Here is a 16,191-nt window from a genome sequence, read left to right as displayed (position 1 = left end):
GAGTTGGCAGTGTTCTCCTTGGTCACCCCAGGTTGACTGTGCACAAGTAGTACCTACTAAATACATTTCTAAACTTAAGAAAGTTATGAAAGGAGGCAAAATTAGTCAAAAATGAGAAAGAAAAATAGTACTGTATGCTTTTACTATGCAAAAATGCAAGTTCTTTAATAACTGGGGCGGGGGGAAGGGGTGGACAGAAGAAGAGAAAAATCACTGAATGCCACCTACCTCACCATGTCCACTGAAAGCTGCATGATGTAATGCAGTCCTCCCTGCTCGATCAGATACGTTTACATTACTCAGAAGAGGTACCAAAGCTTCAGCACACTTTACAGCTTTATTAGCAGCAGCTATATGTAAAGGGGTTTGCCAATTTTTGTCTCGAGCATTAACATCTGCAGAATGCTTCAAAAGTACCTGAACTGCTTCCTAAAACATATGAAGATAAAAGTTACAAAAGACAAATGAGTACAAATGAGTAAGAGTTTGAGAAGTTATTTCTATATATAGTGTGCATGTGTTTGTGTATAAATATATATGTGCATAAATCTACATTTATTGTGTATTGTGTATAAATCTACATATGAAGAAAATAAAAAAGCTCTCATAGAATTCACTATAAACAAGTAGGAATTTACCCAAGGAAACAAAACATTTTGAATGTAAAGGTGATACTCAGAGTACTCAGAGCCATATAACATGCATCAAGATCAAATATTCCCTTTCCCTACCCTACCATTAAATGCATAAACATTCCTATCAAAATATGCAAGAAGAAATACTAACAACTATTATTCAAAACATTCATTTCTTATATCTTATTTTATAGGTAACAAGATACAATTTATAGTTTGAATAAATAGTTTTTTGGTTTTAAGAGACAGAATCTCACTCTGTTGCCCAGGCTGGAGTGCAGTAGAACAATCACAGCTCATTGTAACTTCAAATTCTTAAGTGATCCTCCCACCTTAGCTTCCTGAGTAGCTAGGACTACCGGTGCATGCCACCATGCCTGGCTAATTTTTTAATTTTTTTGTAGAGACAAGGTCTTGCTATGTTGCCCAGGCTGGTCTCAAACTCCTGGCCTCAAGTGATCCTCCTGCCTGGGCCTCCCGAAATTTTGGGATTACAAACGTGAGCCAGTTGTAGAGCCATGCCTGGCTCTTTGAACAATTTTAAGTAATAGATTTATTACTTTACATTGCATATATAAAATTAAAACATACTCAATGTATTATATTTTCAATGTATTATACAGGCTATATTTTACAAAATGAAAATCACTAGGATCTATTTCATGGAGAAAAAAAAAAAAAGACACAACATATACAAAGTTGTTTTGCAGTGCTGCTGAGAGAGAAAGTTAAGGCAATTTAAGAGTCTACTGTCCAAGGGATTTATCTCCCAGAAGTGCATGGAAAAGCTCACAACACTACCTCTATAAATTGGACTCATGGCAGAATTCCAAGGAATTCAGTAGGCCTTAACATTAACCAATATAATCAGAACTAAACTCAGCAAAATTTTTCTCCTTTCAGTGATAATCCTACTTTTTGGTAAATGAATGCCAAACTACATATGAAAATGAAAATGACCAAAACCAAAACAGAATATGGGTTCTCGTGTCAATTCTATTATTTACAAGGCATACTATTCAAGTCCTATAAAACTAACCCTAAATGTTCTTATCTGCAAAGAAGATGGGGGTGGGGGAAATAACATCTGCCTACCACTCTTTTCAAGTATGCTATAAAGCACAATAAACTAATGTACATGAAAAGTGTTAGAAAGTGAAAATAGCTATAAATATACAGAGCATCCAGGAAGACTGAACAAAATACTATTAGCCATGAATCACCCATATCATTCTAGGCCTCTGAAATAAAAAGTAGTCGGAACTGTTTGAAACATGGGAAATAGCACCAGTACTTAATAGGGTTGGCAAAAGACTGAAGAGATGCCCAGTTATCTATCAAATTGCGAAGGAAGTCAGCCAGCTAATCAAAGACATATGGAGGCCTATCACTCCACAATTCCATAACAGTGATTTATCCAAAAGAAATTTTTAAAAAGTCCATCCAAGAATACTCATAGTAGTTTTATTCCTAACCACCAAAAACCAGAAATGCAAATGTTCATGAATAGAAAAATGGATAAACAAATAGTATATCTGTACTATAATATTCCTCAGCAATGAAAACGAACCAATAATGCATGAAACATGGATAAATCTCAAAAACGCTGAAGAGAAGTCGTGACACAAGAATACATATTGTATGATTCCATTTTTATAAAGTTCTAGAATACGGAAATTATGCTGAGAGAAATCAGAACACTGGCTGCCTCTGGGGACAGGGAAGACTGACTGAAAAGGGACATGAGGGGACTTGCCAGGTAACAGAAATCTTCTATATCTTGACTGGGATAAAGGTTACACAGGCGAAAACATTTGGCAAAACTTAAGGGTGTACACTAAAAAAATCATGCATTTTAATTGTAAGTTATATTTCAATTTAAAAAGGAATATGGAAAGAAGAATAGATATAGAACACTCACAAAATTATGGAAAACAAGGTATAAACACTATCAAGATTCCTGATCCTCACCTCTGAGAAGAGTACACTGTGACTTGGGGAATCTAAAACTAACACTATATTGGGAAATGTTAGTAGGTATGTTAGTGGATATAATAAATAATTTAAAATAAAATGAACAATTTGTAATTGGATAAACTGGGCAAACACAGAATACTAGAGATGTCAGCCTTGCCTTATTCACTCCCATTCTGGAATTCACAATACAAACATTAAAGCTTCTGGAAAGTTTGGGAAACACTTATGTCCCATTAGTATAAACAGGAAAATCAATTCTACATTTTTGTTTCACTAAAAAGCAGTAACAAATCTGGTTCATAGCAGGTGAGCGTAGGTAAGTGGGCACCTAAATAAGGCTTTAAAATAAACATAGCAATTAAGACACTGCAGTATCAAGACAGATCAAGGTGTGAACCCTGAGTCCATTATTTCCTACTCAGAGTAATACATGTCAGATCACAATAGCAGTGGTCTTTGAAAAATCAGAGAAAACTGAAGAAAATCCCTAAAGGCTGGAGACCTTAAAAAAGAAAAGGTGAATTTCTAGAACTACAAATCAAAGAGCCTGATTTCATACCCTAGGATAATTCTACATATTATCAGTGTATCATCATAAGCACACAGAAAATAATGTTGGGATAACCAAGGGCATAGATGATTTTATTAACAAAAAATATTATCATAGTAATCTAAACTCTAAATTTTCAGAGTATGTGTAAGAAATGCTGCTTGTGTCTTGATTTTTTTTAAAGTAAACATTCCATGACATTAATTCAAATGAATTATGAAGTATAGGATAATGACTAAAGGTTAAACAACTGTACTCAGAGAGTATTTATTATTACCTTGGGGTCAGTATAAAAGAGGCTTCACAGTACCAGTTTTCCCCTTTGGTTCTATCTTTTTTAGTATTTCTTACCATTGATTTGAAGGAAAGTACAGGAAAAACAAGGGCTTAACATATTTGCAAATAAACACAAAGCTTGGAGAGACCACACAATATCTCATGTGATAATAAAATTTAAACTCAGTTATCTTGATAGACCTAAAATGTAATTCCTGATTAGGTTAAAATGTAAGTTGTATGCTCTCCAGTAGTGTGATTTGGCTTTTTTAACACACACACTCACACATATACACACACACCCCCTCCCCCCAAAAAAACAAACAAAAACCCAACTCCTAATACTCGGATATCCATTTATTCAGAAAAATATGCAGCATTTACACAGAACTGAACTACATACTCCTCTTAGAGAATGACAGTCATAAACCATAGTAGTAGAGACAGACTGAGACAGCCAGCTAGTAGGAGGTAGTGTGGAAACTATGTCACTGAAGGAGAGTTGGGGTGTCTGGGATATTTAACCTGAAGCAGTCTCTCTTAACATAGGTTCAGTGAGATAATTAAGCACTTAAGGTAGTACTGTATGTGCTAAATTAAGTTCTCTCCTATGCATCTACCACTGTGCTAGCTATTCTGTCCTTAGGAGAATTTAGAAAACAGTCACTCCAATCAGCTTGCACAGGGTTTAGTTCTCTCATGGTATTTCAAAAATATAAACCAAAAGCCATCAGTGAAAAACCCATCTCTCTGTGGCCATAGCTATATTTTCTGTTAAATTTAATAAGCATAGCTACTTTTGCTCTCAGGACTTAATGAAAATAAGTAACGATAGTGAAAGTGATACTCTTGACACTACTGAATAGGTTTTCTGACAGTTTCACTAGTTAGGAGACTTTATTTTCAAAAGAAAAATGATACTCAGTGTTTACAGAAGTTGTATCCTTTCGGAATGGCCACATTTTATAGCTGTTTCTCATAATCCTGCAAAAGAGTATCAATACTACACAGCCTTGTAATTTTAGTTCTTTTCTTTTTTTTAGATGGAGTTTCATGTTTGTCACCCAGGCTGGAGCACAATGGCGCGATCTTGGCTCACCTCCACGTCTGCCTCCCAGGTTCAAGGGATCCTCCTCAGCCTCCATAGTAGCTGGAACTACAGGCACGCACCACCAAACCTGGCTAATTTTTTTTTTTTCCCGTATTTTTCATAGAGATGGGGTTTCACCATGTCGGCCAGGATGGTCTCGAACTCCTGACCTCAGGTGATCTGCCCACCTCAGCCTCCCTAACTGCTGGGATTCCAGGCGTGAGCCACCGCGCCTGGCCAATACCATATTTTCTTTATCCAGTCGTTGACTGATGCATATTTGGGTTGGTTCCGTATTTTTACAATTGCAAATTGTGCTGCTATAAACATGTGTGTACCAGTATCTTTTTATAATGACTTCTTTTCTCTGGATAGACACCTATGTAGTGGGACTGCTAGATCAAATGGTAGATTTAGTTCTTTAAGGAATTTCCACACTGTTTTCATAGTGGTTGTACTAGTTTACATTCCCACTGACAGTGAAAAAGTGTTCTCTTTTCACTGCATCCACACCAACATCTATTATTTTTTGATTTTTTTGACTATGGCCATTCTTGCAGGACTAAGGTGGTATCGCTTTGTGGTTTTGATTTACATTTCCCTGATAATTAGTGATACTATTTTTCCATGTTTGTTGGCCTTCTGTACATCTTCTTTTGACAATTGTCTATTCATGTCCTTAGCCCACTTTTTGATGGGATTCTTTCTTATTTTCTTGCTGATTTGTTTGAGTTCCTTGTATATTCTGGATATTACTTCTTTGTTAGGTGTATAGATTGCAAGGATTTTCTCCCACTCTGTGAGGTGTTAATGCTGCTGATTGTTTTCTTTATTTTATTTATTTATTTATTTATTTATTTATTTATTTATTTATTTATTTATTTATTTTGAGATGCAGTCTTGCTCTATCGCCCAGGCTGGAGTACAGTGGCACAATCTCGGCTCACCACAATCTCCACCTCCCGGATTCAAGTCATTCTCCTGCCTCAGCCTCCCAAGTAGCTGGGATTACAGGCGCGTGCAACTACGCCTGGCTAATTTTTGTATTTTGAGTAGATGGGGTTTCACCATGTTGGCCAGGCTGGTCTTGAACTCCTGACCTCAAGTGATCTGCCCATCTCCCAAAGTGCTGGGATTACAGGCATGAGCCACCACGCCCAGCTTTTGCTGTTTTTCTTTTGCTGTGCAGAAGCTTTTCAGTTTAATTAAGTCCCATCTATTTATCTTTGTTTTTGTTGCATTTGCTTTTGAATTCTTGGTCATGAAGTCTTTGCCTAAGCCAATTGTCTAGAAGCGTTTTTCTGATGTTATCTTCTAGAATCTCCATGGTTTCAGGTCTTAGATTAAGTATTTGATCCTCCTTGAGTTGATTTTTGTATAAGGTGAGAGATGACGATACAGTGTCATTCTTCTACATGTGGCTTGCCAACTATCCCAGCACCATTTGTTGAACAGGGTGTCCTTTCCCCACTGTTTTTGTTTGCTTTGTCCAAGATCAGTTGGTTTTAAGTATCTGGCCTTATTTCTGGGTTCTATTTCTGTTCCATTGCTTTATATGCCTATTTTTATACCAGTACTATGCTGTTTTGGTGACTATGGCCTTGCAGTATAGTTTGAAGTCAGGTAATGTGATGCCTCCAGAATTTTTCTTTTTGCTTAGTCTTGCTTTGGCTCTGCAGGTTCCTTTTTGGTTCCATATAAATTTCAGAATTTTTTTTCTAATTCTGTGAAGAATGATGGTGGTATTTTGATGGAACTTGCACTGAATTTGTAGATTGCTTTTGGCAGTATGGTCATTTCTGCACCATTGATTCTACCCATCCATGAGTATGGGATGTGTTTTTAATTATGTTGTCTATGACTTCTTTCAGCCGTGTTTTGTAGCCTTCCTTGTAGAGGTCTTTCACCTCCTTGGTTAGGTATACTCCTAGCTATTTTACTGTTCTTCTGTAGCTATTGTGAAAGAGAATGAGTTCTTGATTTGATGCTCAACTTGGTCGCTGTTAGTATATAGCAGAACTACTGATTTGTGTACATTAATTTTGTGTCCTGAAACTTTGCTATATCCATTTACCAGTTCTAGGAGCTTTTTGGTTTCTAGGAGTCTTTAGGGTTTTCTAAGCATGCGATCATATCAGCAGCAAACAGTGACAGTTTGACTTCCTCTTTACTGATTTGGATGCTCTTTCTTTCTTTCTCATGTCTGATGTCTCGGGCTAGGACTTCCAGTACTATTTTGAATAGAAGTGGTGAAAGTGGGCATCTTTCTAGTTCTCAGGGGGAATGCTTTCAAGTTTTCCCATTCAGTAAAATGTTGGATGTGGGTTTGTCACATATAGCTTCTATTACCTTAAGGTATATCCCTTCTATGCTGATGTTGCTGAGAGTTTTAATCATAAAAGGATGCTGGATTTCATCAAATGTTTTTTCTGCATCTATTGAGGTGATCATGTGATATTTGTTTTTAATTCTGTTTATGTGGTGTATTACATTTACTGACTTAGGTATGTTAACAGCACCATCCATGCACCCCTGGTATGAAACCCACCTGATCATGGTGGATTATCTCTTTGATATGCTGTTGGATTTGGTTTGCTAGTATTTTGTTGAGGACTTTTGCACCTACGCTCATCAGGGATATTGGTCTGTAGTTTTCGTTGTTACGTCCTTCCCTGGTTTTGGTATGAGGGTGACACTGGCTTCATAAAACGATTTAGGAAGGATTGCCTCTTTTGGAATAGCATCAATAGGACTGGTACCAATTCTTCCTTGAATGTTTGATAGAATTCAGCTGTGAATCTATCCAGTCCTGGACTTTTTATTTGATGGCAATTTAAAAATTATCATTTTAATCTTGCTGCTTGTTATTGGTCTGTTCAGAGATTCTATATCTTCCTAGTTTAATCTAGGAAGGTTGGATATTTCCAGGAACTTATCCATCTTCTCTACGTTTTCTAGTTTATGCGTGTAAAGGTGTTCATATTAGCCTTGGATAATCTTTTATATTTCTGTACTATCATTTGTAATATCTCCCATTTCATTTCTAATTGAGCGTATCTGGTCTCTTCTTTTCTTGGTGAATCTTGCTAATGGTGTATCAATGTTACTTATTTTTTCAAAGAAGCAGTTTTTGTTTCATTTATCTTTCTAGTTTTTTTTTTTTTAATTTTGGTTTCAATTTCATTTAGTTCTGCACTGACGTTCATGATTTCTTTTCTTCTGCTGGGTTTGGATGGTTCTTGTTCCTCCAGTTCCGTGAGGCATGGCCTTAGATTGTCTATTTGCGCTCTTTCAGACTTTTTGATGTAGACATTTAATGCCATGAACTTTCCTCTTAGCACTACTTTTGCTGTATCCCAGAGGTTTTGATAGGTTGTGCCACTATTATCATTCAGTTCAAAGAATTTTTCAATTTCCATCTTGATTTCCTTGTTGACCCAATGATCATTCAGGAGGTTATTTAATTTCCATGTCTGCATGGTTTTGTGGCTTCCTTTTGGAGTTCATTTCCAATTTTATTCCACTGTGGTCTGAGAGAATACTTGATACATGTTAGGTTTTATTAAATTTACTGAGACTTGATGAGCGGCCTATCATATGGTCTATATTGGAGAACATTTTATGTGCTGATGAATAGAACGCATATTCTGCAGTTGTTGGGTAGACTATTCTGTAAATATCTGTCAAGTCCATTTGTTGTAGGGTATAGTTTAGGTCCATTGTTTCTTTGTTGACTGTCTGTTTTGATGATCTGTCTAGTGATGTCAGTGGAGTATTAAAGTCCTCCACTATTATTGTGTTGCTATCTCATTTCTTAGATCCAGTAGTCATTGTTTTACAAGTTTGGGAGCTCCAGTGTTAGGAGCATATATATTTAGAACTGTGATATTTTCCTGTTGGACTAGTCCTTTTATCATTATATAATGGCCCTCTTTGTTTTTTCTAACTGCTATTGCTTTAAAGTTTGTTTTGTCTGATATAAAAATAGTGATCCTTGCTCATTTTTGGTGTCCATTTGCATAGAATATCTTTTTCTACTCCTTTACCTAAAGTTTCTGTGAATCCTTACGTTAGGTGAGTCGACTGAAGACAGCAGAAACTTGGTTGGTGAATTCTTATCCATTCTTCCATTCTGTATTCTTTAAGTGGAGCATTTAGGCCATTTACATTCAATGTTAGTATTGAGATGTGAGGTACTATTCTATTCCTCATGCTATTTGTTATGCCTGAAAACCTTTTTAAAAACAAAAACAAAACAAACAAACAAACAAAAAAAAACCTGTATTATTGTTACTCAGGTCTTGTAAGATTTATGGTTTAAGGAGGTTCTATTTCGGAGTATTTCAAGAATTTCTTTCAAGATTTAGAGCTCCTTTTAGCAGTTCTTGTAGTGCTGGCTTGGCGGTGGTGAATTCTCTCAGAATTTGTATGTCTGGAAAAGACTGTATATCCTCCTTCATTTATGAAGCTTAGTTTCACTGGATACAAAATTCTTGGCTGATAATTGCTTTAAGGAGGCTAAAATAGACCCCAATCCCTTCTAGCTTTGTAGGGTTTTACTGAGAAATCTGCTGTTAATCTGACAGGTATTTCCTTTATAGGTTACCTAATGCTTTTGCCTCATAACTCTGAAGATTCTTTCCTTCATCTTGACTTTAGATAACGTGATGATTATGTCCCTAGGTGATAATCTTTTTGTGATGAATTTGCCAGGTGTTCTTTGAGCTTCTTGTATTTGTATGTCCAGATCTCTTGCAAGGCTGGGAAAGTTTTCCTCAATTATTCCCTCAAATATAGTTTCTAAACTTTAAGATTTCTCTTCTTCCTCAGGAACACCAACTATGCTCAGGTTTGGAAATTTAACACAGTCCCAAACTTCTTGGAGGCTTTGTTCATTTAAAAAGAATTTTTTTCTTTGTCTTTGATGGATTGGGTTAATTTCAAAAGCCTTGTCTTCAAGCGCTACAGTTATTCTGTTTGTTTGATTCTATTGCTGAGACTTTCCAGTGCATTTTGCATTTCTCTAAGTGTGTCCTTGATTTCTAGAAGTTGTGATTGTTTTTACCTATTTCACTAAAGAATTTTCCTTTCATATTCTATGTTATGTTTTTAATTTAAATTGGACTTCACCTTTCTCTGGTGCCTCCTTAATTAGCTTAACAATCAACCTTCTGACTTCTTTTTCTGGCAATTCATAGATTTTGTCTTGGTTTGCATCCATTGCTGGTAAGCTGGTATATTTTGGGCGTGTTAAATAACCTTGTTTTGTCATATTACCAGAATTGTTTTTCTGGTTCTTTCTCACTTGGGTGGACTATGTCAGAGGGAAGATCTGGGATTCAAGGACTACTGTTTAAATTACTTTGTCCCACAGGGTGCTCCCTTGATGTGGTGTTAGCCCACTTCCCATAGGAATGGGGACTGCTGAGAGCCAAACTGTAGTGATTGTTTTCCTCTTCTGGGTCTAGTCACCCACTGGAGCTACTAGGTTTCGGGCTGGTACTGGGCAATGTCTGTAAAGAGTCCTGTGATGTGATCTGTCTTCAGGTCCCACACCTGTGGATACTAGACCCTGCTCCAGTGGAGGTAGCAGGGGAATGAAGTAGACTCTGAGGGTTCTTGGTTGTGTTTCTGTTTAGTGATTTGTCTTGTAATTTTTTGATTGAAGAGTAGAATTAAGAAACTTACTAGGATTATTTACTTTCTAACCTACAACTTGCCCTTAAATTCAGGCTGAGCACATAGTTTTTAAAAATTAGGAATTAAGTCTCTGGCAGAATTTGCTGTCTTCCTCTAATGTTAATTTTTCTTTAGTAATTTTGGTCTGTTTTACAACTTCTGCAAATATATAAATTGTACCTTCTTCTGACTTAATCTCTTAAAAATCCATTATTTTAATAGCCACAATTCCAAGAGTCTTAATACAAAATGTGTAGGTACGGCTAACATTAATATGTTCCAATAACAGTAATGTTTATTTTAACTGCTTTTATTTAAAGAAACATCTTTATGGAGGGTTAACCACAAAATTAGTAACATTACAATGGAATTTCAGAATTCAAAGTATTTTGGCTAATATGTCTTAGTTTTTATAATTCCTAGACTTGCCCAACATCGCGCAGCTGAAAAGTTGCACGTAATAACTGAAGCCAGTATCTCCAAACCTAAGTTCCATAAGTTCATAAGCTATAGCACATCAAGGACCCAGTTCAGAGTTAGGTTGTGTGTTCAGTTGCACCCACTGTCCCCTCCCTTCTTCTCCTAACTAGGAGGCTACAGCTAATAGATTGTCTCTGTTAACTACAGGGTTTGTAATCCTTCCCACTCACATTTCACCTTTATGACTCCTCACTTGCCCAGCTCTTGCTCTGGGTTCAAGATGTAGTTCACAATGAGGAATACAAAAAAGGACCAAGAGACAGAAGCTCTGTAGTTTGTCCTGAGGCGCTAGTTAGAGTTCCCTTTCCTCCTCCCAAACTAGATAGTCCCCAGTAGCTATACTTAGGAGTTCCTTTCTTAACCTCACAATTTGAATAACTAAAGAAATACTAGATGAACATAAACTTATACTATCACATACTTTTGTATTTTAAATTATTTTTTAAGCTTTGCAACAAGCTACAACTACTATAAAGTATGTAAAAGAGGTGCTTTGGACACAATGCATTTTAGAAAAGCACTGAATACACATTATAAAGTAAAGTAACAGAAAAAAAAAACAAAAAAAAACAAAGAAGATCCAGGTTTTGTCCCATCTTAATAGCTGAATAGTTTTTCATGAATCATTAACTATATAGTTTCCTCAAGACATCTAGCCCACAAAGATGTCCTCAGGACTAAAAGATATGAAAATATAAAATACCTTGCAAATAGTGAACATTTTCTAAAATGTCAGTTATCTTGACAAGCAAACAATATACAGGGCTGTAAACAAGAAGGAACTGTTCTTCCTTGTAATTCCTCTCAAATATTTTGAAGTTATAGATTTATAACTGGTAAAATGTGCAATCAAGTAATGGTTTTGAAGTTAATTTCAGTGTTTAGCTAAGTAACATTTCAATTAATTATTATACATTGATGAGATTATTTCTTGATCACAATCAGTGTAACCTTTGTAACAGACTATTGTAAACAGGTAGAGAAAAACCCTGAGGAAGGTTATGTAGGACAGAAAAATGATCTCTCTTGTAGAAGAGACAGAGGTAGGGTTTTCTATTCTCTGCTATTTTAGACTGCAAGAGGCCTTATAAACAAAAGAAATGAAACAATTAACTTGTTTTGTACAAATTCTAAAGTAAAATGACCAGCTGAGGTATCTCAGTAGCTTTTCCTTCTTTCGAAAACATAGAATTTGACTATGGATTCACAGGTATGCCTATTTAATGTTTTCATATACAATATACTTACTAAGAGAAATGTCATACCTCACTACAAGATGCAACTGCTCTGTGTAAAGGTGTCAACCATTTGCTGTCTTTGGCATTAACTCTAGCTCCTGCAACAAGAAGAAAAAAATAAATTGAAATATTGTACATAAAATATTTTTAATAAATCTCCTGAAATAGTAGTTATATATAATCCAAATTGGATAAATGACAATTGAAAATAACTTTATTTTTTATACTTTCTGCTGATAAAATTACCCTTAGAATATAAAACAAAATTAGCCTTTTAAATTGATATAATTATCCAATAAAGTCTTAGTTTTCTTTGTTTAAAACAAAATAAACATCATTTTATATACAGGTTAGAAAAGCCACCTTTATCCAGAGCNCAACAAGAAGAAAAAAATAAATTGAAATATTGTACATAAAATATTTTTAATAAATCTCCTGAAATAGTAGTTATATATAATCCAAATTGGATAAATGACAATTGAAAAATAACTTTATTTTTTATACTTTCTGCTGATAAAATTACCCTTAGAATATAAAACAAAATTAGCCTTTTAAATTGATATAATTATCCAATAAAGTCTTAGTTTTCTTTGTTTAAAACAAAATAAACATCATTTTATATACAGGTTAGAAAAGCCACCTTTATACAGAGCATATTCAAGGTAAAAATCAGACCCCATTTTAGAATGCGTGTTAAAAAAACCAAATAAATAAATGAATATACGAATATACTTAGAGATAAAATGACTATTTTAAAGTATTCATTACATTTCTTTACTAATGAATATACCACGCCATAAGGTAAGATGATAACATCAAAATAGTTCTCCAGCCATGATTAAAAACACATTAGTACTATAAAGTTATTGTATAAGATAGAAACAATGGTTATAGACTTAGAAAAATAATTGAGAAAGAAATGAACCAACTCATGTCTTTCTAGGTTATATCTAAAGTTTAAGAAAGAAATTTTCGGCCGAGACGAGCAGATCACGAGGTCAGGAGATCGAGACCATCCTGGCTAACACGGTGAAACCCCGTCTCTACTAAAAAATGCAAAAAACTAGCCGGGCGAGGTGGTGGGCGCCTGTAGTCCCAGCTACTCGGGAGGCTGAGGCAGGAGAATGGCATAAACCCGGGAGGCGGAGCTTGCAGTGAGCTGAGATCCGGCCACTGCGCTCCAGCCCGGGCGACAGAGTGAGACTCCGTCTCAAAAAAAAAAAAGAAAGAAAGAAAGAAATTTTCTTAAACAAATCAATTTTGTACACTTGTTTAAAAATCATTAAGTCAGTGGACAAAAATTAACCTTAATAGAATGCAAACACATTTTAAGACAAAAAAATTTACATTATTTGAGGACAGAATAATTTATCTCCCATATTAAATCCACTGATTTAGTATTTAAATCCTAATAAAATAAAAGCAGCACATGCATGTAGGATAATTCTATTAATATATCTTAAGTAGAGAAGAAACAGCCCTCGTTCTTGGAAGTATAGAACTGGCTGATAGATCCTATCCTATAAACAATCTTAGATTTATATCCCAAATCCTAAATCACTCGTTTCTAAATGATGAAATACAGGTACAGAAAACAGCCCAACATCAGAGTCAACTATAACAGAAACAAAGCTTCACACTTCCTAACGCTTACATTATTTCTAGGTTTTGAGTGTGAGGAATCAGGGAATAATCAAGTGCAGTGACTTCAAGTAATGTTTTCAATTTACTAGCTCCGGGTCCCTAAGTAGTTGTGTGATCCCTCTGAACCCAAGTTTCTTCATCTATATAACAGATTTAATAGTACTTTGTTACAAAAATTAACATACAATAAATGTACCTAGTACATAATAGCAGATATGTTAGAGGTAGACTTTAAAGCCTTGAAAATGAGAGAAAATAAAATGAAATAAAGGTGTTAAGAAACATCCACAAATGTAGTAGTTGAGATGCTGAGAGTAGCCGAGTTCTTTGTGAGCAGTGACAGTGAGGACACAAAGAATCAAGAGCCAATTAGAGAGCTTTGAACAATGCTCAGAGTTAGGCTATGGGAGAAAGAAAGGAAGACAGTAAATAAAGAACCAGCCAGAGAGCATGACATACCCATGTAATAAACATTTGGGCAACTATCTGCCAGGCACTGTGGAACCCAAGATGGTTACAACACAAACTGCCTAATCACAGTAATGCCAACGTTTGTTTTGGGTATAAGACGGAATGTAGAAAGTACACACATTTGAAATGTTTGCCAGCTGGAAGCTGGAACCCTAGAGATAGTGAAGGAGTGACACAGAAGCTAGTGTCCTTGGTTTTCCCACTTATCTGCTTAGGACTTCAACGGTTCTCTTTAAGCACTGTGCCTCTTTCTACAGGTTTATATTTATGTGCATATACTATCTATACACAGTAGAAAGGAAAGCCCTGGCAGTAAGGCCCAAAAGGTATCAACCCAGACACCCAGTACAGACAGTATCCTGAATCAACAAACGCAAAGAAGAAATGAGGTCTCATGAAGGATGTTGAGAAGTCTGATTCAAAGTATTACTTAGCAGGAGAATAGAAGGGCATGGGGGCTCATGACTGTAATCCTAGCACTTTTGGGAGGCTAAGGTGGGCAGATTCCTTAAAGTCAGGAGTTCAAGACCAGCCTGGCCAACATGGTGAAACCCTGTCTCTATTAAAAATACAAAAATTAGCCAGATGTGGTGGCTCGTGCACACCCGTAATCCTAGCTACTTTGGAGGCTGAGGCAGGAATCACTTGAACCCGGGAGGAAGAGGTTGCAGTGAGCTGAGAATGTGCCACGTACTCCAGCCTGGGCAAGACAGTGAGACACCGTCTCAAAAAACGGAAGGTGGCTGGCACAAAAAACTGAGGAGACTCTCTATTTGCTAACGAAGATCTGAAAACAAAAAGTAAAAAAGCAGTAATTGTATGACTAATACACTTTACTTTTATGTAGAAAAGGAAGAGAGAATTATTTTATCTTATCACACAATGGTACCCCCTTGTTTCACTTTTCACAGCTTGTTACCCAATCAACCATGGCCTGAAAATATTAAGTGGAAAATTCCAGAAATAAATAATTCATAAATTTTAAATTTCTCACTGTTATGAGTAACATGATGAAATATGGCACCATCCTGCTCCATCCACCCAAGATATGGATCATCCCTTTGTCCATCGTATCTTGCATATGCTATCCACCCATTCCTTATGGGACCCTCTCGATTATCAGATTGACTATCATGGTATCACAATGTTTGGGTTCAAGTAACACTTACATTACTTAATAATGGCCCCAAGGTGCAAGAGTAGTGATGCTGGAAATTTGAGTATACCAAAAGAAGCAGTAAAATACTTCCTTTTAATGAAAAGGTGTAAGTTCTCAATAAAAAACAAATCATGCTGAGGTTGCTAGGATCTACAGTAAGAACAAATCTTCTACCTGAAATCCTGAAGAGGGAAAAAGAAACCTGTGCATAGTATATAGGGTTCAGTACTATCTGAGGTTTCAGGTATCTACTTGGGGGTCTTGGAACATACTCTTCAAAAGGGGGAACTACTGTATTTACTTAACATGCACAAAGAAACCGTACAGGAATGCTAAGATATTAATAAGAGGGGGTGCTTATATGTTTGTGTTGGTGATGGTGGGCACATTGAAAACTGGGCATATGGCAGGTACTAGGGTAGTAATGCAACTTTACTCTATATTGTACCTTTAAATATGTATATATTGGCCGGGTACGGTGGCTCACGCCTGTAATCCCAGTACTTTGGGAGGTCAAGGTGGGCGAATCTCTGACCTGAGGAAAGGAGTTCAAGATCAGTCTGGCCAACATGGTGAAACCCTGTCTCTACTAAAATTACAAAAAAAAATTAGCTTGGCATGGTGGCGGGCTACTGTAATCCAAGCTATTCGGGAGGCTGAGGCAGGAGAATTGTTTGAACCCGGGAGGTGGAGGTTGCAGTGAGCCTAGACCATGCCATTGCACTCCAGCTTGGTCAAAAAGAGTGAAACTATGTCTCCAAAAAAAAAAAAAAAAAAAAAAAAAAAAAAAAAAAAAAAAAAAAAAAAAAATTTATTTTTATTTTTTGAAAAAAAAAAAAAAAAGTATATATTTACTAATTTTTAAGCAAAACTGAATATTACCTATTCAAAAAATGAGATATATTTAAGAGAAAAGAAAAGGAATCGTCACAGAAAACATTCCAAGAATTTGGTCGGTTTCAGGTGCAAAGAAAAAAAAAAAGTAATTAGGA

At 35.9% G+C, this 16,191-nt stretch overlaps 1 protein-coding gene across 10 annotated transcripts in view; it reads right to left on the bottom strand.

Annotated features, from left to right (window-relative positions):
- ANKRD28 (ankyrin repeat domain 28) overlaps positions 1 to 16,191 on the bottom strand; it is a 203,291-nt gene that overhangs the window by 75,294 nt on the left and 111,806 nt on the right. For all 10 annotated transcript variants that reach the window (XM_017881155.1, XM_017881232.1, XM_017881094.1 and 7 more), the window contains 2 exons: positions 11,953 to 12,023; positions 229 to 429 (listed from right to left, as the gene is read on the bottom strand). In XM_017881155.1, coding sequence (XP_017736644.1) covers positions 229 to 429; positions 11,953 to 12,023 — 272 coding nt within the window. The remainder of the gene's footprint in view (positions 1 to 228; positions 430 to 11,952; positions 12,024 to 16,191) is intronic.

Source organism: Rhinopithecus bieti, unplaced genomic scaffold, assembly GCF_001698545.2.
Source record: "Rhinopithecus bieti isolate Rb0 unplaced genomic scaffold, ASM169854v2 scaffold_12, whole genome shotgun sequence".
NCBI classification, from domain to species: Eukaryota; Metazoa; Chordata; class Mammalia; order Primates; family Cercopithecidae; genus Rhinopithecus; species Rhinopithecus bieti.
Note: the sequence above shows the minus strand (reverse complement) of the source record. Positions and strands in the feature narration are given on the sequence as shown.